The 23,968-nt window shown below is 42.6% G+C and overlaps 1 protein-coding gene across 1 annotated transcript; it reads right to left on the bottom strand.

Moving 5' to 3' along the window:
* Nucleotides 1-6,002: 6,002 nt before the first annotated feature.
* Nucleotides 6,003-7,751, bottom strand: NKX2-8 (NK2 homeobox 8). Its single transcript, XM_039856527.1, has 2 exons — nucleotides 7,382-7,751; nucleotides 6,003-6,734 (listed from the first exon to the last, which is right to left on the bottom strand). The coding sequence occupies exons 1-2, from the start codon at nucleotides 7,536-7,538 to the stop codon at nucleotides 6,178-6,180; spliced, it is 714 nt and encodes a 237-aa protein (XP_039712461.1). The 5' UTR covers nucleotides 7,539-7,751; the 3' UTR covers nucleotides 6,003-6,177.
* Nucleotides 7,752-23,968: the final 16,217 nt, after the last annotated feature.

The following is a 23,968-nucleotide window of genomic DNA, read 5'->3' as shown; positions in this document are numbered from 1 at the left end:
ATACCAATGAGATTCCTCCTCTGTACCTTTAATAGCTTACCTAGTCTCTTATTCATTACACCACTTCTATTAATGAGAAACCAAATATTGTGTAAAAGTAACTATATTGAAGAGCATAGCCTATTTATACATTTCTGTATGTTCCATATTATCTTACAAAGAAAATATGTTATTTTTAGAATGAGAAAAATGAGATATCTATCCTACATGGGTCTCACAAGTGAGAGATTATGAATTAAGAGTTTTCCTTTCTCATGAAGAGAAAAGAACTGAACATTTCCCAAACCGTATGTGTATTAGACACTTGTATAGAATATTTACATACTTAAAATTTCAAAGTTAATAGGACAGTTGTGGAATTAGGTTGTTTAGTTGTTAGGCACACCTGAAGTATTTGAGTACACATTCACTTCGCTCTCAATCAGTGACAAATTAAGTGAAGAAAGAAGAGTCTTGTAATGTTTGCTGGACAACAAAATTCTGAGAGCTCTATTTTATTCTGTTAGTCCTCTCTGATTCCGTGCATCCCCAAACTGATAAATGATTAGAATTGTGTAAGATAATGTTTCATCCCTAAATATGGAAAACAAGAAAATCCTACTCTATATCTACATTTTGACTTGAGTTAAATATGAAATGCTCAGTGAATTAGGAGTATGGTTAAATACAGTGGTCAGAAAGATGACTGAGTCCATCAGTGTACTTAGGCAGTAAAAACAGTCTCCTAGAAAAGTGGTTACTTCTTTGCTTACCATAGCAGGTTTCTTTTGTCTTTTCCTGGTGTTTTGTGTCTCTTGTTCTGAATTTCAATTTTGTTGGGAAAAAAAAAAAAAGCTTTCTTTTCATTGCACTGATGCTTATCTAACTGTGTCAGACCCTGACATGTTATGATGATTCAAAGTTGCCTCTAGTTTGAGAATTTATCTCCCAAGAGGTAATTTAAACCTAAGCTGATAACTTCTTTAGGGAGGAGAGCTGCTTAAAGCACTATCCTTCAGCAAAGCTGGAGGAGGAAGGTATAACAGACATCTCAGGTGAGAGATTCAAGAGCCCTTTTAATGGATATTTGGCACTTTTATCTCCAGTTTAATTTGCAAACAGCCTCCACTTTCCTTCCCAGTAAATTCTGCCAAGTATCCTATCCAGACCCTAGGAAAGAGAACGGAGTGCAGTTGGTATTAGAAGAAGAGAAAAAGGGACAATCCAATTCAGAGCTTTTAGCTGGGGAAAATGCATTTGAAAACCTGTTGTCTCATAAAGGACCACCCAGTCAGAATGCAGAAGGAAATTAAGCATGACCAGATTCTGTCAGATGTTCTTTCCATTACACCCTCCTAACGGAAGCTATAGTGAAACTACAGCAGCTTGGGAAATTACGTGGCCTCGATAAAGGCCTAGAGATTTTTATTGGTCCGTAAGGCAGGATGTTGAAGAGAAAATGATCCTCTAACTCTAAAATGTGATGTTACTTTTCTGGAGAAACAATAAAAAACTCTCCATTGGACATGTTTAGAAAAAATGAGAAGCCCTGTGCTTGGAAATATGGGGTAGATGTGTGATTGTTTCATAGCCTAGTCAGTTCTTCCTGGTTAAACCACCACTCTGTGAATCAGAATTGGAGGAAATACTGTTCATTTCTTATGGACTGAATACCACGAATGGTGGGTATACAGGAGAAAGGAGAATATTACATACCTTTAGTTATTAGTCTGGGTTGGGGTTTGGAGGGGAGTGAACAGGTGCAGAATTGGAATTCTGAAACAATCAAGATACCATTTAGTAAATCTCCTCTCACATCAGGGCTTGGAAAAATGATGAGTGACCTGGAGGGATACAATTTCTCATACAGATTTTGAATACTAAGTGACACAATCGCATGCATAGAAATGATAGTGCCCTGGGATAGTTACAGCACTTTCGCTGCATTCCAGAAGTTCCTTGGACTGTCTGTTGTTCATGTTTGCAGATAACCTGCCTAGGCTGGTTAACTGACACACCTAGAACAGACAAACATGGTTAACGATTTAACCATACCAAGCCCACAATTATCTTACCTGGTCATTTTATTTCTAAGTCTAAAATGTTTTAAAGGTAGCGAAGTGTGTGAATATGTGAGTGTGTGTGTGTGTGTGTGTGTGTGTGTGTGTGCTGAAGAGGCAAATTAATTGTGTAAACAAGGCAAGGGAACAATAAACAGCTATACACCACTGTTAGAAGGAAGGTGTAGCTTAACCTGGGTTCAAACAACTTCTTTCGAACCCATCAGTAGCACATTATTTAAGATTCTTAACTGCTAAACTGGTCAGACAAGAGACATGCTAAGATATAAGATCCCCTAACAATGAGGAAAGACAATTGAAATGAAAATTGCAATCTCCACCCACAAGAGACTTAAGTGAGATGAAGTGAAAATGTTTATAATGGAAGAAGAGAGAGAAAATGTGAAGAGAATGATATTAAACAATAAAGATAACAGTGGAGACCTAGAAAGGAATAAGATGACTGGGGAAAGGGCTAGGGAAGCCAAAGTCATAAAGCTCCCTGGGGATTCAGGCCTGAGGGTTGGGAAAGCTTAGGGGAGCTTATCTGAGTCAGCAGCAAACCAAACCCTGAGTGGACAATTGGTGTCAAGACAGCAGCAGCAGATGTTTGTTTATCTGGAAGAAGAATGGTGGAATGATAGTCATGGGAAAATATTGTGACCTGCAGACAAGAGCTACATTTCATTGACAGCTGGACAAGAATGCACACAAACAGACATGGGGGAAACACAATGGCTGTGTCCAAGAGCTGAGGTTTGGTAGAGGGGGAGGGAGAGTGAGAGGCACAGAGAGCCAGAAAGATGCTACAAACATGTCTCTTACAGAAGCATCTGTAAAGTAACCAGGACTGCCATGTAGTTAAAGGTATGAGATCTGGGGCTAGACTGTATGGCTTCATGTATATCCTCTCTGTCACTTACTAGCTGTATGACCATAGACAAGTCACTTATAACCTCTTTGGCCTTCAGCTTCCTCATCTGTAAAGTAGGAATAGTAATATCATCTCATGCAGTTGTTGTGAAGATTGAATGAGTTAATGTGAGTAAAAGAACTTAGAATATTGCCTGTTCCACAGGAAACATTTAGAATGTTAGCAGCGACTGTGATATCAGGTGACCTGCTTCTGTGAGTGGCTCTGAACTGTGTAGAGTGCTTTTGGCATGCTCTCTCATCCTTCCATACTGTCCATAAGGTGGTTGAGGAATGATGGTTGGGTAATGTATATATTGCCACCACATTAAGACTACAATTATCTTCCTCAAAGGCAGTTTTCAGGGTGGCTTAAATGTGGGTTAAGCTGAGGACAATAGTAACATTCTATAAGGTTTACAACTGCTCTGGACAAGCCACTTATTTCTACGTGTTGAGCCTCAGTTTTTTAATCTGTAAAATGGGGGTATTACATATACAGTGCATAAAGTTTCTGTGAGATCAACTGTGAAAGTACCTAGAACAATGCATGGAGCACAGTAAGTTTCAAGAAAAGTCTGTTGAGTGTGAATCTGCTTTGTGATGTTGGTGATGGGTGACAGGTTTGAAATACTCTCATCTAGGGAGGGAGACCCTAACTGTTCTCACAGCTGCTAGTAGAGAGGCCTTAGGTTTAGCTTCCCTTGTCAGAGCCTGGAAAAACTGATCCTTTAGGTCAGAAAGGAAATTGACAGTTATCTTTTCCAGCTTATCATAAGTGCAAACAGAAGAAAAATGACAGAAGGAGTCCCTAAAATGGGTCAGTGGTGATGAGAGTGCATTTTGAAGTCTCATTTATAACTCTCACTACGGCTTTTCTTCCTTAAAGGAAAGGGCCTAAAGGAAAAGGAGAAAAAGAAAGCAGGTAACAGTTTATACCTGATGGCTCCTGATGCTAACGGTATAGGAAATTTCTGCCCTCCTCCTGCCCGGGTCACAGGCTGCCTTGCTGGTGAGCATCCTGCTATGGCTCTGACCACCTTGTTGGGAAGCAGGTAAATGCTTAGACCTCTGGATAAATTTGGTTGAGGACATGCTCTCCCAAAGAGCCTCCTGGAAAGAGCATCTCTCCATAGACAAGACTGCTTAGTCCTATGGGTCTCATTATTTAATAGGCTTGCTCTACTTCACACATCTCAGATCTACTTTCTCCAGAAAAAGAAAAGGCAAGAAACCGAACAAATGGTGATTTTTGCACTTTCTTCCCAAGAACATTCAAGACTTTGTCACCACCAATAACAGAAAACAAGCTATGAATCTTTACCTCCATTCTTGAAGAAAACACCCCTTCAGAAGGAAGAGCTTGGAAGAACCAAGCACCCAGCCAGCTGACCACAGTGACGAGTCCCAACCTGGGCCTTCTTCAGAAATCCTTTCCTGCTTTTCTTTCCCATCTGCTCTGCCAGAGCTAACTAGGAAGCCCCCAGGGCAGTTTCCAAAATATGTCTTACAATGTCCAGGCTCCCTCCCCAGTAATCATTTATTAGAAAGAGGTTTTATGATACAAATTTGATAATCTCCCATGCACACTGGCACTGCTCTAATTGAAGTTGTAAGCCCATAAAATTCAAGTCTTTTGTCTTCCTGAAGGCCACAAGGTTTAAAAAGATACTATTGTCCTCCCTAACACCCACTACATTGTCACAAGGGACTGATTAAACAGAGCCCTGAATAGAAACAGTGCGGATTTTGTCTAGGTCCTTTTCAGACCTGACAATGCCCTTTTCAGTTCCCAAGACAAAAGGAGGTTTAAAGATAGAGATTCTTCTAAGATAACCGCATCCATATGGAAGGCAAGGTGGCCAGCAGCTGAGACCCTAACACCCCACATCCTTCTCTCATTGTCCCCTCTCCCTCTATCCCCCCAAATCCCAGGTGATAACTGCCTCAGCCTCCATTCCTCTTCCTTCTCCTTCTCCTGCTCCTCCTCTTCCTGGAAAGAGAAAGCTGGGGACCCAAACAGGCCCAATGCTTACTCTTCATAGGCCTCACTGAGACCTTGCTCCCTTCCCGGGATCTAGCCAGAAACTCCTCTCCTAAGGCTCATCTCCAGTAGGTGTCAAGGAGAGAGGTCCCCACTTCCCCTGAAGAGAGTGACAACTGCATAGGAGGCCTTGAGGCTCTGGACACCTAGAGGAAGAGCAGTTACCGAGGGATGGAACAGTAGATCCCCCAGCTTAGTATGCATTGGGGCCACGGATGAAATGCGAACCACTAGCATATCCCACACCTTATGTCGGGCCACCAAGGCTCTCCAAATTGGTCCTCCCTCAGCTAAGGTGGGTCATTCCCCATCGGCCAGGTGTGGCGCCAAGAAGAGGCAGGAAATTACAGCTGCCAGGTGAGGCACTTGAAAGCTTAATTGAGGGTTACAAGTTGCTGCTCTTTGGGTCCCTAAGCCTGAGGCTGCTGCACTCCGGAAACGGATGGCTTCAGCCAAGCGGAGGCTGCCCAGACTCAGTATGCTCAGCCCAGCCCGGCTAGCAAGTCTCCCGAGAATCCTTAAAGACGAGCTCAAGCCCTGTTGTGGCATGGCTGGCTGGGCCGACTTGGTGTTTGAAATACCAGCAGCTCCAGGAGCCCAGGGGGGCCTCCGCGTCCCTTCCGAGCCAGAGCCACCTTCAGCTAACAGGAACCCCAGGGTTGCTTCTGCTTCCTTCCTGTCCTCCACAGCACCCCCCCACCCCCGACCCCGTATTTTCCTAAAGCCCTTTAGAGACTTTCACTCAACTACTGTGGGTCATAACTGCTTAAAGAAAAGCACAGCTCCCACCTACATTCCTAGCAGGCGCGCAAGGGGACCCAACCGTACACATTTAATTCGCCACCACAAAGAGGAAAAATATTCTATTTCTTTTAAAATAAGTTGCTTCCTATACAAACAGCTATTTAAAAATATACAAATAAGGTTCAAGCAATAATAACTAGCTCTGGGACTGGCGGTCAAGGGAACGAGGCGAGGGTGGGGGGAGGGGGGAATCTTGGCGAAAGTTCCCTGTGCGATGACTGGCGAGAGCCGGGCAGGGGACCCCGGCGCCAAAGGACTTTGGGCCCGCAGTGAGGTGGGGCCCGGGGCGCACTCTAGGTCCCGGCTCCAGCCCTACTCCGGCCGCAGGGCGCACTGCAAAGTCCAGGGTAGTCCCAGTGCCCGCGCCCAGCAGCGCCCTCACCAATTCCAAGAGACCAGGGCGGGGGGCGCTAAGTGCTGGTAAGCGGGGAAGAGGCCGAGTGCCGAGCCGGGGCCGAAGGTGGTGTAGCCCGGGAGAGGGCAGGCGGCGGCTGTGGGAGCGGCGTTTTTGTTCTGGCTGGCAGCCGTGCCCACTTCGCCACTGCCGCCACACGGCTGCCCGTCGCGCACCAGCACGGGCACCACCACTCGGCGCAGCAGGCCCGGCGCAGCGCGCAGCTCAGCGGCGGCTGTTAAGTCGGGCGATTCCCGGGTCCCCGGCACGCGCGCTCGCTTCAGCTTGTAGCGGTGGTTCTGGAACCAGATTTTGACCTGCGTGGGCGTGAGCCGCAGCAAGCGTGCCAGCTGCTCGCGCTCCGGAGCCGACAGGTAGCGCTGCTGCCGGAAGCGCCGCTCCAACTCCAGCGTCTGCGCCTTGGAGAATAGCACCCGCCGCTTCTTCCTCTTCTCCGCGTCCGAACCCGGAGACGCAGGCTGGGCCGGCGGCCGCTGGGACAAATCGGGCGGGCTGGCCTCTGGGCTGCTCTCGTCTGAGGCTAGGGAAGGCAAAGGAGACACGGCCGGATGAGACGCCGGCACCCTCTGAGTGCCAGCAGTTACTCGCGCGCGGGCGCCGAGCCACTGGTCGGAGGGCGTCCCACTCGCCCGCGGCTTTGAGAGTGAGACCACTTCCTTCCCTGGGCTCACCTCTGGACACTCACCTCTCCTAATTCAGTGACCTTTTATACCACAACCTGAGACCGAGCTCCCAGAGAAACCCATCCCTGGGCCCTCTTAAAACAAGTCTGCATTGTTTTAATTCCGCTGGCAGACGAATTTACCAAAAGCTGACTAACCAACACAGGCCACCTCCAGGTCGATTGCACTGGTTTGCCGAGGTTTGCAAGCTCGCCAAAGCTGCCCATTCCACACCGAAGCCTGAAGAGCATGGCCGTGTTTTCAGGCATTTTAAGGACCTTAAAATGCCTTAAATATTCTAAGCCTTGGAACAGAACCCCAAATCTCTGGCGTTAGTGCCAGGCGCTGAAATATGCTCTCAGAATGTGCCAACTGGGAGACGCGTGGCATAGGGTTTGAGGAGGACAGAGCCTCGGGTTTCAGCATTGAGGAAATTCATCCCCTCATGGGCCGGGCTTTTGGTTCTGCGCGTCCTCTCCACCCCTACCATCCTCCGCTCACTCACACGCGTAGTGGCCGCGTTCGGATTCCAGCCAGGTGGCGCAGGGGCCTGGCCCAGGGGCGCGTAGCTCCGGCTCCCGCCTCCGCAGGTGCTGGGCGTCCTGCTCGGGTAAATCCAGGAGCCTGCGCACGGTGAAGCTGAGGCGTCCAGTGGTGGCCATGGCCGAGGAGAGGAAGGAGGTGGGGGCAGGGCAAGCTGGGAATGGAGGGGCGGCCGGGGACGCCGCTCCTACTGGTGGGCGTGAGAGGCGCACGCCATGCGCAGGCTGCCAAGATATTAGTGCTCTTACAGCGGAATCCCTGTCTATATAAACAGCCCTTCCCACCCGGGATTCTTTGAAAGCCCTGGTCCGGGTCTCCAGGGTGTTAAGTACCTGAATGAGTGCTGGACCAAAGCCCCGGCGAGCCCGGAAGGTGCCACCTCCGCCCCCCCCGGCCCCGCCCCGTCCCCCGCCCCTCTGCGCCCCGTTACCTCCCAGAGGCAGCAGGAAGCAGCCCTCGGCATTAGCAATTCTGCCTGATTAGCCCAAAGTGGGGACAGATAATGGGGATTGTTACCAATGAATAACATCTTGGGTGGCGAGCGGTGGCCACTACCCTCCCGTCCAGCCCCAGCTTCCTCTTTCTCCTAGGCCGATACGGGGCCTGGCCTCGCTGGAGCGCAAGGAAGAGTGAGGGCGGCATGGATAGTTTATGAGCGCCCAGGAATTTATTCCCTGTTTGTATATTCCTCGAGCTTGTTTGCTGGAGTGTTCGTTTCCCGCAATTACCTGGAAAGTGATTTACAAGACAGTGTTAAACTGGCGCGCTCTCTTTCTTTTTGGTTGGGCCCCTCTAAGGACTCAGAGGCGAGAAGATTCAGGCCGGCACAGAGGAATGGCCTGGCCCCGCCGGCATCTGGGCCAAGGATTTCAAAGGTCGCTAGGAGCCTCCCCACACCCCAGACGTCCTCCACAACTTCAGGGGTGCTGAGGAAAGGCTGGTAGCATGAGGGTCTCCCAGCTCTGCCTCTGTTTCCCCAGACCAGCAAAACTGAGGAGGAATCTGGCCAAGAAATTCAGATCCGAAGTGCCAGCCTCGTTGGCCCAGCTCTGCCCGACTGCTCACCGTCACGGGCTCAGGCTCAGTGTCTGTACTCCGTAGAAATGAGCCCTGGTCTACTCTAGGACCCATCGGCAGCTGAGTTTCGCGGGGCGGCCTATGAGGGCTTTGCAGTCTCCTTGGCGTCGCCACACCCTTTAGCTCCACTTGTGCGCCCCGACTCTGTGGCCTCAACGTCAGGCCCAGTGCAGAGGACATGACCTCTGCCCAAGAGCAGGCAATAAGCCGGAGCTCCCGCTCCGTCGCAGCTGCCAGGCTTAGTCTTTAATGGACCGATCCGAAGAATTAGGACTGGGCCCGCCGGCAGAAATGATGGCCAGTCCGGGGTTTCTCCGAGATCATCTAGTCCCTACAGCCCAAGCCCACTGAAAATGATCAATGTAGAAGGTGCAGGGAGCCGGATGCTTTTGATGACCCAAAGTTTCAAGGCAGCCGCGCTGAAGGCTAGGGCTCAGCGAGCTCACTTTCAGAGGCCTCTTCCTCTGGCAGCCAGTGGGTTGGTTTTTGGATTGCTAAGTTTAGTGAGGGGCGCAGCGTTTGGGAGGCTGGCTCCACCTGAGCTGAACTGGGACCTGGCTCCGTGCAGTTGCCGCGACTCGGCTGGGTTTGGCTCATCCTCCCCAGCAGCCTCCCTCTCAAGCGTGCCCAACGCGCCAGCCCCGGGCTGCGCAACGCGCTGGGTGGTCGGACGGAGGCAACCCCAACACAGGCCAACTGCTAGTCTGGGGACAAAGGGGAAATGGAGCTCGACGCCCCGGACCTGTTGGAAGCATTTGTTCCAGTCAAGATTTTGCATTTGTTCAGTCCGAAATAATGCTTGATTGACGCTTGCTCACAATGCTCTTTAGCGAGCCGGGATAAATCAGAGCTTGTCCCGTGTTGTCATGGTTTTCAATGGGGTTCAATGGGATTGGGAACACGATCAACTCTGCTGGCCGTCTCTGCGGCCCCGGCAATAGATTTATTAGTTATGTCTTTTTAAATAAGATTAAATTGAAATGACTTGGCTGTCCTCTCTGAGAAGGCGGGGAGGGAGCCGTGAGTAGACTGGGGGGAGGTGGGGAGGATGGCATCAGAAACCGGAAATCTAGTGCCTACCGCGCCCTAGCACCTAAGCGCCAGCGTCCTAGAGGTTGGGCAGGTCACAGACTGGCCCAGGGCCTTGGGGACTTCTCTTTGGCTAGAGCTCCATGCCTGGCAACCTCTGCCAGCCATCTCCTGAGAGACGTGGAAGGAGGGCACTGACAAAGGCTGTCCCAAGGAAGCATTAGGACAGACTCCCAGATTAGGGTCTGAAGTTCCAGGCAGTGTCAAGTGAAGGAGTTCTGGCCTGGCAGTCGGTTGGCATCTCAGCTCTGCCCCTATCTAGCTCCAATCACCTCATCAATTTGAGTGTTTTTTCCCCCCTCATCTGAAACAGAACAGATTTGGTAACTTCTAAGAACCCTACGAGTTTTATGATTCCATATCTCTGGAATTTTTCTAAAATCATCTTCATTGTGTTAGCCTATTGTTCTGGAACTCTCATCCCCAGGACTCAGATGCCACATTCTCCAGAATATTCTGGAAGAGAATGTGCCATCTTTTGAGTTTCCAAAGGACCCTTCACAAGAGAGGGGTGGGGCAGATAACGATTTGGGGAAAAGAAACAAGTCAGGAAAAGCAAAAGAAGAATCTTTCCTGGAGTGACTGACCTTTCTTAGCCTTTTAATCTATTTAACATACTAAGCCCACACTGACCTGTAGAAATAAGTAAATGGCACTCTTCAGTTCTTAAGAGCTCTTCAGCATCAAATATTTGCTTTTACTCTTAGTATTTGGCTCCCAAAGAAGAGATACATCCCCCATCTAGCAGTTGTACTCTGGGGAGGACCTAGCTCTGAGCTCCAAATATTACTTCTAGCCTCACCTTCTCTGAAATGGGAACAGTGTTCCTGGCCCCAGTCTGTATTTTGAGTATCCCAGGGAAGCTCTGTAACTCCTGGTTCTAGAAAGTGCTGCAACTACCCTGCTTCATTGTGGATTCCCCCTTTCTCCATTGGTGCTTCAGCGCTAGTCCAATTTTCCTTTCACCTCTGCTCTGGGGATTTATCCAAACTATCTCCAGGAGCCAGGACCTGGGGACTATAGGAGGTTGTTTCACTTAAACTGCACCTTCTGAAGAAGTGGAGGAAAGGAGGTAGAGAGTCAGAATTATTAGAGAAAGATTCTTTCTTTATTGCCTCTTTCACATCAGATATACTCAAAGACATGGGAGGAGAAAATTATTTTTCTATTGGGTCAATATAAAAAAATAGTCAAGATATTAAGTTTTATACATATTGGAAATATCTATATGAATTGCCTCCAGTTCATAAGGGATTCTTAGAATTACACATAAATATCTAACTAAATAATCTTTCCAGATTTTAAAATATTGTTTAGTGTTCTGGACACTTGAACTTATTTTACAACTCAATATAGCTTGTGAATAGTATTATTTAATTAGATAAGTATTCATGTCCCTATAATTGGATGTAGTTAGAGTTTATTTAATCTTTAGGCATCTGGGCTATAGTGAATATATTTAAGCGGTCTGCACTAATCACCCTTTCAAAGGAATTATCCAAGATGATCATCACTGCTGCGTGCTTAAGAATTTAAGACTAGAAATCTCTGAAATAAAACTAAAGTATCTTGATTTTTAAAAAATGATTGCATCTATATCTTGCATTCTGTTTTTAAATCCTTCCATTTTGGTTAAGTGTTTCACAAAATCCTGCAAATCTATACAGTATTGAAGAGAGGCAACATTGCAAATTCCCCTTGATAGATGGAGGGCCCTCAACTGCCAGGACATTTTTCTTTGCCTCATAGCAACTGCTCTCCTCTTTTTTATCAGTATTCTGGTTAAAATAGCAGAAGGAAAATAAAAATGGACTTTTCACACTTTCAAGAAGTGAATGATCTTGATCGGTCTTAGGATGGAAAGAAAAGACAGCATTTAAAATCAGGCCTCTTTGCCTTTCCTTCTGAAAACTAGTTGCCATGAATAAGTAAACATTTCTCTTTTAATGGGTAATAATCAATTGCTTGGCGGTGGTCCAGACCTGGCTGGGATTCTTTCTTACATATACTGGTGATATACACACAGAAGACAAGGAACAGCAATTACTTTCAGACTGGGAATTTAGTGGATCTTTAAAATGTATACCTGAAACTACTAATAAAATAAAATTTTTTAAAAAAGGCAAAAAAATGGGCTTTAGATTTTATTAATGTCAAATGACAAGATTTGACATTAAAATATTGACTTTACAGGGACTTTGTGTTGTTGTTCTTGATCTCTAGGAGAAAAATTTTTCTTTCCTACTATGTTTATCTAGTTGTTTAGGTATATACATGAAAAATATATAGGGGGTAAAATGATTTAATGAATTAAAAAGTAAACATACTTAATTAGATATCTGTAGTCTCTATGTCTTAAAGAACCAACAAATAGCTTTTTAATGGTATAATGGTATAATGGTATAATAAGGGTAGCTGTGATAGTGTGGAATGCATGTTGTCAGAATGAAAATAATAACACACCTTAAGGAGGGGGCCAAATCTTATTTGTCTGGAGCTGAACCTCTCATTTTTGTCTAATCTTTTATTTTTAAAAATTTTTTATTTTTAATTTATTATATTCCTTTGATTGACTGATATAAATTTAAAACACCGGATCCTTCTCGATGTTTACACAAGGAAGTTTCAGGCCCTATATCACACTTAGTGTCACATAGAGACACTGACAGAGCAGACTGACCCCAGGGACATATTTTATGATACTTGCCCCGGTACCTCACATGGGCCTGTGTACTGTGCATACTTACAAACAGCAGCACTTCAGTTCAAGCCAGTTATTATTATATTTTCTTAAGTTACCATAAATTAGGCCCCCCCCTTTTTTATACCTTTACTTTGTTGGAGATTAATTTTGGAATTTTCAAAGAGTTGCATTATTAAAGTGAAATATTATTTCTGTCCTATTCGACAACAATTTAAACACCAAAAGAGAAGAATTTGTTAATATTTGGTGGAGAGAAGGACCACAGTCTCTCAGAGAGCTAAAGGATCAAATATTCCATTTTCTTATTAGTGATGACGATAGCAGTAGTAAGAAAATACCACTTTATGTTTTATACATTTGAGAATGTTTGCGATGTGCCCTCACACTTATCGCAACCTGAGTCAGGATAGATTACCTAGAAGAAGCAAAGCTTAAAGAGAGACTTGAAGGCGGATAGACTGTTGATAGCCCTAGAATTGAAGAAATTAGGGGGGAGAATGAAGAGGACCTAAAGAGGGGTAAGAGAGTCCATTGTAATGGAAGGTATTAGAAAAGAATGATTAAAAAGTGAAAGAGAAACAGCTTGTGCTAGCTTGGAGCTACAGGTTCAATTTATCTTTTCAGCTCGAACAGAAAAAATGCATGAACCGGAAAGTTCCATTCAAGAGTGGCTTCTATATTCTTTCTCAAAGTCTTTATATTTCTAAAAACTAATGATAATAGCTTCCAGTTATAAGGTTAATAAGCCCTGAAGATGTAATGTACAGTATGGTGACTAGTATGGTTCACCATACATAGTTTTAAGATCTACTCTCTTAGCACCTTGAAAGTTGCTAAGAGAGTAGATCTTAAAACTCGCCACACACACAAATATGTGAGGTGACAAATGTTAACTAAACTTATTCTGGTAATCATTTTGCAATATATATTGATATATATATATATATATATATATATATATATATCAAATCGTGTTGTACACCTAGAACTAATACAATATTATATGTCAATTATATCTCAAAAAATGTAAATAAATGACAGTGAATAAACTTCAGCTTTTAAAACAGTTTGAGTTTGTCTAGATTCTATTTAGTTTAATCTTAAATATTCTTTTGAAAAATCTTTTCCCCTCTTCCAAGAGGAGGCAAAAATGCACAACAGGAGCATAAAACAACAACCCTCAGGAATTTCTCCAGAAAAAAAGTAAAAGAGCTATATATGTTTACTGCAATCTCTGGAAATCCCTTAGCCAGCAAAGGTGGCTGTCTTTGTATTCTTGACTAAATGGGTATTTGCACTGAAGTCACATACCACACAAAGGAAACAAAACAAAATAAAAATGTCCTTCGTGTTCTGTTTTTCAATCATTTGTGTGAAGGAGGTTCTTGGCCTTTATCGCTGTCAGTGAAAAGTTCTTCATTGGAAGGAGACATTCCACTCACCCTGCTTCTTGTGCACAGGGAGCTTACCATGGAAACTACCCCTGGAGCCATCAGACAGACACATAAATGACAAAGCTCAACACCAGGCATTTTAGATGTAGCTTTATCTCAACAGCAGGGTATGAAGATCGGTGTTTAGAATTTCTTGAGAAATTTATTGTTCTATTTGTCTTGCTCTGAATCTTAAAACTCATAAATTGGACTTACTCAGGAAACAACTAAGAAATGACTTTAAGGAAATTCTGTTCCTAAGATATGTAAGCTATCTGTGTATAGATAGCTTACACAGATAGTGTATAGTAGCTGTGTATAGTAGCTGTATCACAACTACGCATGATAAAGCTGTATACTTTTTTTAGATGATGTTTTTAATGATAGCTTGAGTATCCCTAAGATAATAAAGTCATCTTTAATATATATTAGTATTTTTTAATTGGTTATGACCTTTAATTAAGTGAAATAAAAAAATTTCTCCTATCGAACAAGTTTTATTTAAACTGTTGCTGGCTTATTCTTAAAATAAAAGATTTTGCTTTGTAACATGAACCTGAGGAAACTTAAGAGAGAGTGCTTCACTTAGATTGAAAACTAATATTGAAAAATCATAATTATATTACATATAAAATTGTATATATATTTTTTTAATTCCACCTGCTTGTCAAGTTTTCATTTAATTTAAAACAAACCCCAGGCCACTTCCCTACGGTTTCCATCAAGTCTGTTTCCAGCTTTGCTCTGTCTGTGGTCCACACGAGCCAATTGTAAAAACTCTGTCTTATACTGTATTTCTGTTGCTCATTTTCATTACCAGCTCCTCAAATCAAGGCACTTTATAAAAACTAGATTGATAGATTCCTAGGTGACTATGGTATTGGAACACGAACATTTTTTTGGATACACAATTGAAACTCAGTTCTTTTCTTAGGCATTGGACATATATATATATTTATATATATATGTACCTTTGGGTGGTTTGTGGTGTGAGAAAGAAATGGATGGTCGCACACTGGATTTTAATTGCTTCTTTGGCTTTGACTGCTTACAAAGGAAAAAAATCTTTTTTTTTCTTAAGCAAAAGGATTAGACTTTAAAACAAATTTTATTTTGTAGGGGAAGGGAGTGGAAATTAAAGAAATAATATATGTATGCCAAAAGTTAGACATTCTATTTCTTACATATTATTAAAATGATTACTAAAAATGATGACCTTTGTGAAAGCTCAGATGCCAAAGTGCATGGGGTTATGCAATATAATTAGTAGATCATTTCTGGTGAATTTAGTCTTCTGTTTTTTCTATAATAAAATAAAAATCACTCAGGATTCCTGAATTATCATCTTAGTCATTTATTTCATAGAATTACCAGAAAAAGTACATGAACATCTCTTTTCATGATATAGACTGGTTTTCCTCATTATTGAGATTTTCTGTTATTCAAATCCTGGTAGAGTCCTGATTCTCTCATTAGCTGATTGGTCACAACAGCACCCCCAGGGGCAAGCAGCGTAGGGGCGTAGGGTGATAAGCTGCTAGTGGGGGATAAGCTGCTAGTGGGGGATAAGCTGCTAGTGTTGATAAGAGAACAGAAGTCTTAGTACTGAACGGAGGTGGAAGTGACTGGATGAAGGGCGTGAGAGAGTGAGTGCATGGTTCAGCTTGGTGATCACCCATCTCCATCCAACCATGGCTTTTAACAGCTGGAGGTTGGTAAAAGGAAGCCAGGGGCAGGGTATTGGTTTGATCGCCTCTGCAGCAGCGTACCGGGAAGTGTAGAGGAGAAAGGACGGTTTTGTTCACATAGCAATTAAGAAATCCGAAGGCCTAAAGCAGTTTAAAAGTCCTAGTAGGAAACAGAAGCTAATTTCTAGGAATCCTGTTGTGATTTGCTTTTTAGAAGCATCTCAGTGACTAGCAGAGTGTGATTTCATCTGACCTAAGTTGTATTTGTTTCCAAACAGCTTAACAATGCTAATTGGGCAGCACAGAAATCCTTTGTAAGTTGCATTTTTTAAAAAAGATAACTCACCCTAGCAATGAACATAGACTGAAAACCAGTTAAAAGCCAGTGAGAACAAACGTGTCTTAAATGGAGGATGAAACAAAGGGAAGGTGGGGGCACATCCCCTAATGTCAACAGGCAGAAAGCTGCACGTGCATAATGCCCATGGGAGCGACCACCCAAGGTGGTCCGAGTGAATTCTGAGGACAGAGATCTGGAGCTGAGGGGGCCAGGCCAGCCACCCAGAGTCCTGCTCAGGAGGGAGCCAAGGCAGTGGGGAATTTTCTTATTTCTGTTCCATGCCACGCTTATCTCCACAGCCAATTTTCTTCCCCCAAATATAATCCAAAGGGCATGAGGTCTGTGCTCTGGCTACTGTGGCCATCAGTCTCACTCCTAGTAGATCCAGAAGGCTTTAATGAGTGGCTAAGCACCAAATAGAGTCAATTGAATTACACAAATATATAACTTCCTCCATTCCCCACCACAAGGCTGCCTACCCACGCAGCCTTATTATCAGTAGCATTCAAGTTCTTCAAGAAGCAGGGTGTTTTTGAGAAAATTGTAATCCATGAATACCAGGCACTGAGCTAATACTGAGGGTGATCTTGAAGAGTATAAGGCATAGTCCAGAAAGAGCAACCTGATTTTTCTTTCCAATATGCACCAGATTTGGGGTTCGGACAGACAGGACCAGATCTAGGTTTGAAGTCTGGCTCTCCCAATAACACCTGAATGAGTTGGGTCAACTATTGTAATTTTTTGGAGCCACAGTTCCTCCTCATCTATAAAATGGAAATAATAATTCATATGGGTATCGTGAGGATTAATGAGATATTTTATGTAAAGTGCTTGGCAAGGTGCTTGCCCACAGATAGTAGGCACTCAATTAATTGTGGCAATTGTTGCTATAACAGTTTATCTTGGGGAGGTGGGATACATGTGGAGAGGCTGAGTTTTACAGTCATACTGCCATGGGAACTGTGCTATCCTAAGTTTAGTATCATCGGTCACAGAGCTGAAGTGAACTTTATCTAATTCACAGAAGAAGAAACTGAGGCACAGAGAAAGGTTGGGTGACTTGCCCAGCATCTCAGAGTCTGACTTGGAGCCTATATTTTCCTAACCTAGGGTTCTTCCTACTCGAGCACACCCTGGATTATGAGTCCCTGAAGTAGCTTTTCCTCCCCTAACAGAGTGAGGAAAAAGCTACCTATGGAAGGGATGTCTTTAAACTCAGAGGCATGACCCAAACCCTTCAGCTTCAGATTTTTGGCCTCAGGCCTACTTGCTACTTATGGCTTTCAAATCTCTGCTCGCAACACAGGCTCTCCTTGCGCTTAACGAAAGGATAGAGGCTTGGCCTCCCAAGCCCTAATGTTTTCATATCTGGGTGCCTCTGTATCTGCTTCAAGTATTTCCCCCTTCAGTCTCTACGCTTCAGGATTCATCCTATCCAGTGTGTGAATCCCTGAAGTAGCATTTGAGTCTTCTCCATTCAACCAGAGCATCTTGTAGTAAAGTTCTCTCTCTTTAGCACATGAAACACAGTGGAAGAACAGAATCAGATGAATTGGAAACAGATGCATTTGCTTCGAGAGGACCAGAAACAAGGTAAATGTTCCTCATCGATGGCTGCCATACGGCGACAAGACAGTCCTCACTCTACAGGCCAGAAGTGAGCCAGCTCCCAGAGACCTCAAAACCCAGGCCACCTCACCCAAGGCAGTACTTCCCACCCTCTTCTTTGGTTTTCGAAGCTCCTTTAGCTCAACGCAGTCTGCCTTTCCCTTTAATTGCTCTCTGAACGTTTTGGACTTGGTAATTCCGTCTTTCTAATTTAGTGGTAAGCCTCTCTAGCATAGGCACTGCGCTCTATATTTCTTCTGTATTCTCAAAAGAAATATTTGTTGATTTTTTTGATTGACATAAGAATATATTGCTAAATATTAAGACAATTGGACTTTTTAGGTATAAAGACATTCCATTAGAAGGAACGTGTTTCTTCTTTGCCACGGGTATATCTAATCAGCTAAGAATATGAGTCAGGATTAATTTTCTACCCGATCAAAGTGATATAAAATCATTTCCTACTTGAGGTATTGTAGAATGCCACGGGCAAAGGGTATGTTCAGAGAGGTCACCCCTTGTTTGAGAGAATTAGTAATTCCTCTGATCTCAGAGCAAATTAAAGGAGATTTTGTTGTTTGTACAAAAAGTTCTCTTCTTTTGGTCTGTATAAGACACAATAGATGATAACAGCTGATTTAGAACAGTTACAGTCTAGTGTATAAATATGTAAACATGGGTAAGTATGTATTTAGACAATTTAAAAGTGTGTCTCATTTACCCAATTATAAACAGCTGTCTGAGAGCAATTACGATTTATCATGTAAATGCTTATTTGCATAATTCAAAATATGAATATTATTTGCTTGATAAAGACTGTAAATAAAAGGCAACTTGAACTTTCTCATGCTTAGAGTTTTATGCTAAGTTTTTCCTTACAGGGAAAACAAAGCATTTTGTTCAAAATGGGTCTTAATTTTGTTAATTCTAGCACATCCAAATAACAGCTAATTTAGTAAGAAAAGAGCAAAAGTTTTAAGGTAAAGGTGGCTGGCTGAGAAGTAATGAAAGGTGTCACACTACTTGGCTACTTCTACAACTGACAGTTTACTATGCAGAGATGATGAATTGCCTTACAACTGTTTTCACTGAACATCAGTGTTCGATGGTGAATTATATTATTTTATGCACTATAATTTGACATACACACAATTTTAAATGAATATAGCATTATTTTTAAAGTACAGGATTATTAAATAAGTATGCTTCCAAATACAGTAAGTGATGTTTTTCCTTAAAATATAACTTCTTTTATGAGAACAAGTAATAAAATGTGGACATCAAAACTTTCACTCAGGTATTACCTGATGTATTCATTTTCTAGGGTTGCCATAACCAATTACCATAAATTTAGTGGCTTCAAACAACAGAGATTTATTCTCTTAAAGATCTGGAGACTGGAGATCTGAAATCAAGATGTCCACAGGGCCATGCTCCCTCTGAAGACTCTGGAGAAGCCTCCTTCCTCACCTCTTTTTAGCATCTGGTAGCTGCTGGCAATCCTCTGTGTTCCTTGGCTTGCAATTGCATCATTTAGACCTCTGCTTCTGTCGTCACATAGTTTTCTTCCCTGTGTGCCTATATTTCTGTGTCTTATTAGAAGGACACCAGTCATTGGATTTGGGGCCCATTCTACACCAGTATGACTTCATCTTAACTAATTACATCTGCAAAAATTACTACTGCTAAATAAGGTCACATTCACAGATACCCAAGGTTAAACATATCTTTTGCACGGACACATTCAACTCACTATACTCAGAACAAATATACAAAGTAATATGTCTGAGCCCTAATGGATCCCAAACTATTATCTGAATTAAACTTCCCCCAAAAGTAATTTGTATTTTGCATGGTTTAGACATGTTATAGTATTTTAAAAATTGAGAATTCATGTGTTATATAGTATAGATATGTATATATTATAGTATAATTATCATATAGTATATACAAGAAATATTTAGTTTCTAACATGTGAAAGACAATATGATGAGAACTCTCTCTTAACTAAACTATCCAGTTAACCAGAAAACCTCATTCTTCCACTATTTTTGACAAGCAAGAGTTCGTGATCTTTTTTCAATATTAATACTTCTCTTCAAGGACCTCATTGCTATTATTGTGCCACTGATTGTGGGTGAGTCTCCTCAGGTAGATTAAATCTCTCTCTGAAGCTCTCCATTGAATTGAAGGGTCAATGGTGGCCTCCTCTATGCAATTCTTTTCACACTTCTAGAATAGAAACTACAGTATGCCAAGCACAGTGCTAAATATTTTATAAAAGGTAGCTCATTCAGACATCATAACCTGGGAGTTATGTTTTATGATAGCCCCATTTTGCAAATGTAAATACTGATACGCTGATAGGCTACAGAATCAAACAACCAGTATGTGACAGAACCAGGCTACAAATCTGAACGTACCTGTTTCCAAAGCTTGTAGCTTTACCATATATCTTTGGAGGGTATTACAATGTGCCTGACTGCCTGCCATTATTTCCTTGACTGACTCACATGACTGTCTCACACTCCCAGACTTGGTCAGAAATGCTTTCAGTGCCACTTCAGCTCTGCTGGTTTTGCCATGTCGCTACATCTCTACTAAGTGACTTCTGGTTCCTAGGAGGATACATTTTCCAAGTGATTGGGTAAAGAACTTGGAAACTTGCATTGATCAGGAGAGGAAAGAATAGATCATCTCTTAAAAGACTCTTATTGATGGGTCCCCTGAGAAAATCCACAGTGATTCAGATGTGAGGAAACAAGCTGGGCAGTCTGAGCACGGACACATGAGTTGGTTATACACTTCCATAGCAAGATCGAAAATTTGAATGAGATCATCAGAACAGAGATGAAATGGCAGGTTAAGGGTCTGTCCCACACCAGGAGGTGTCTAATGATACTTATCAAGCTGGAAAGAACCACCAAAAATCTCATGCCTAAATTTGAACTATCACAGCATCTTCTCTCTGCTTGTGTGAGTTAGGTTTTGCTTTTCTACCTTTATCATGTCACTTCTATGCTTCTTACTAGATTCTCAGGGCAGTGGAACGGTCATCATTTTCACCTTATGTCACTACTTGTCTTCTTATGTATATGTCCTGTCCACCCAACTAGACAGCAGGCTGATTGAGGAAAGGGTCTTCCTCTCTTGCTATCCTTGTATTACCAACAGTCCCCATAGGGCTCTAAGACCTCATCCAATCCTATTCCATGACACTCAGAGAGGACCATATCTGATAAGCATAAATAAAAGGGAAATTCAGTCACTGACAAGCTGAGCGAGCGTTAATTTTTTTAAATAAAAAATTTTGCTTCTAAACGAAAAGGTATACTTTGCTCACACCCAATATCACTCAATAAAAAGTCCCACAGCCTATATAATTTGTGGGGGCTCAAATACCACAAAATCCCAAATGACCTATTGGTTCATGGGCAATTACAGTATTAGGAAAAATCTTCAGAATCAGTAGTTGCTGCTATTTAGTTGAAATTCCTGCCTTTTTGTCAGGATCTCTCTCTTTTTTTAGTTTTGGCTACAAAAAATCAAATCTGACATGGAAGTCAGACTTCTGTGATTCCAAAATTCATACATTCTAAAACTCAGGCTGAAAACAAATTAATTTCAATGCTTTGTTTTCTAATTGTACTTTCCCTTTCAAATCAGAAAGATCAGTTAGCATTTTATGGTGCCTATTAGTGAGGGACCAGTCTGGTCATAAAGTGCATAGGGCAGAGGAATTTCCACACTGGCATGAGCAACGAACTTCCCTTGGGTACTAAACTGCTCCCGACTCAAATGAGAATCAAGAAATCCAGCTTGAATCACCATCTGGCTCAGTACTTTTTAAAAGTTATGACCTTTATCAGAAAACCAGGTAGGGTAAGTCCTGCCTTTCTCTTGTCACCTGCCAGAACTGAAGTTACAGAAAGAACCAACTTATAGGGACCTGCCTCTTTGTATCACCTTCAGCCGTACTTCAGCTTCATTTACCACATGCCCTAATATTTTTCAATTATTTCCTTTCTAGTCCTCATAGCAAGCCTATGGGAAAGGTTCATTTAGCTATCTCATCTGTAGATTAGCTTCAGAGTGAGAATGTAAATCAGTTTTTATTGTTATGTATGGCATTTGAATTTTCAGAGAATCAATCATTTCCTGGAGGAAGGTTGTTAATTTACTATCACTAGTTTATTTTTCTATTTATTCAGTCAAAATGAAATGCCTACCATTTCAGAAATGACAATTGCTGTGTTAAGTTCTGGAAAATAACGTTTGCATAATGTTTTGCAATTTCTAGAACAGAAAATCAGAATTTCCTTTGTTTTGTTTGTAGTTCTAAAAGGTAAGTATCATTATGTCCCCCTTACAGATGTAAAAACTGAGGTTCAGATCCCAGAGTCTTTACTGGGGCAGGACTGTCATCCAAGGTTAAACTATGAAGAGTACAAAAGACAATCAGATGCCTTTTTGTGGCACTGTGCTGGAGAATGAATAACAAAAAAAATGACCCAGTTCCTGGCCTTGAGGGGCTTAATGTTTAATATACATGTGACCGTAGAGTTTGCATGCAATTTTATGATCCAAATAGGACACTTTTGAGAGGGAAAAGAAGCATTATAATAATTATGCCAGAGAAACCAGTGCAAAATGGGTAGGATGGTTGTATTCTTTCTCCTAGCCTGTCTGTCCAAGGAGAAACCAATGCATCTCTAGAACCATATTTGCCTTCATAGAAGCTGAGCATAGCTGAGGATTGTGAAGAGGGCTGGCTGGGACTGAGGCAGAGAGACAGGAGTGAGGGGGCCAAGGAGCAGCACCTGGGTTGACTTCAACCAGGTAGTTGAAACCATCTTGGAAGGCGGGCGCTGTTGATCAGGCAGGCAGCTGTATGTATCATAGCTGTCTCCTTGCCGCTTTATTTTAAGTTGCAGAAGAAAAGAGGAAAAGTGAGCAGAGTTTGTATTCTCTGGGCAAAATCAGTCCACTTTGCTCTCAGGTGGGAATCGTGTCTCAGTACTGGAAGTAATCTGAGATGGTCAGTTCAGCCTCCTGCCTCTAGACAGTCAATTCCCAGAGTCCAAACACCTTGCAAGGAATTATGAATGTCAGAATAGTGTATATCCTTCTCAGAATGTTATAGAGGGTCTTCATGTGCTGACCCTTCTCCTGCCAATCCCCATCTCCCACCACTTCCTCATGTGAACGTAGTGCTTCAGTGATGATGATGATGATGATGATGATGATGGTGATGATGATGATTATATCTGACATCTTTGGAGCTCTTATAATGCACCAAGCAATTTTCTAAACACTTTACCTCTGTTATCTCCGTAATTCTTCACAGCTCTATGAAGTAGTTTATATTAGTAGTATTTTTATAGATGAGAAATCTGAGGTACAGAGAAATTAAGTAATTGTCTCTAGGTCACACACAAGTCCCCAGCGGTGCTAGAGCCCAAGGCTGACCTCTATGAAGTTAAATTCGCTTCAGTACATTCCCTCTGTATAGACTATCAATATCTCAGGTCTTTGGCACACTCTTCACTCTTAAAGATGCAGCTTAAGTCTGTGTCTCCTAAAAAGCTGGCTGTGCCTCCAGAGGCTGGTTCCATGTCCTGGTACTGATGCACACACCCTGTGCAGACACCCATCACAACAGCATCAGTCACCCCGTCCTCCCTGCTGGCTTTCGTGACACTCTGCCCCTCTACACTGAGGACAGCTTCAGGCTAGAAACTTTGTTTTTTACCTCTGGTTTCTAGCACATGGCCCACTGTCACTTTAATAGACTTTTAAATACATTTAATACAGTAAAATGTACACAGTCAAAAAGCAAATTTTAAATACCTGCCAATTTTCCCTTGCAGTGTGCCATGGTGGGGACGTAGCTAACCCTTATAGAGCGCCAACAATCTAAAGAAACACCGTTACGAGGGTCTGTGAGTACTATTTGCAATTTGAATGTAGGACTGGTGTTTGGCAGCACCTGTTTTAGACCATGGGCCAGTCAAGACCAAATTGATAATAAAAATGAGATACTATTTTTGGAAAAAATACCCTGAAAAGTACCAGGGCGCCTGTTAGTAGATGTGTCAGTTGGCATCACCTATCTGGAAAACAATTGGGTTTTCTCATTTGTTTTCCCATTCACTTTCAGGAATTTTTTCCAAGATCAAGAATATATACAAATATGTATGTGTAGGAATTATTGCAGCATTGCCTTAAAAAAATGGAAAGTTGGGAGTAACCTAGATACCGAGGGTTAGAGGTATGACTAAGGTCACTATGTTACCATCCAATGATGGACTATATGTGGCTGTTTATAGCATGTATACAAAGAATTTGTAATGACACAGTAAAGGCTTATAATATCATGTTAAACAAGCAAACAAACGAAAACCATTGAATATAAAACTCTTTAAAGAACATGATTTCAACATTGTAAGAAGTGTATGAAAACTAGAAAGAAATACCCTAGAACATTAAGAATGATTATCTCTGATGAAATTGGGTAATTATCATTTTTTTCTTTATAAGTTCCTTTACTTCCTAAGTTTTATACATTGAGCATGTATTACTTTAACATTTAGGGGGGAAATTTTTAGGT

Source organism: Pteropus medius, unplaced genomic scaffold (assembly GCF_902729225.1).
Source record: "Pteropus medius unplaced genomic scaffold, Ma_sr-lr_union100, whole genome shotgun sequence".
NCBI classification, from domain to species: domain Eukaryota; kingdom Metazoa; phylum Chordata; class Mammalia; order Chiroptera; family Pteropodidae; genus Pteropus; species Pteropus medius.
This window is presented reverse-complemented; position numbering and strand designations above follow the sequence as displayed.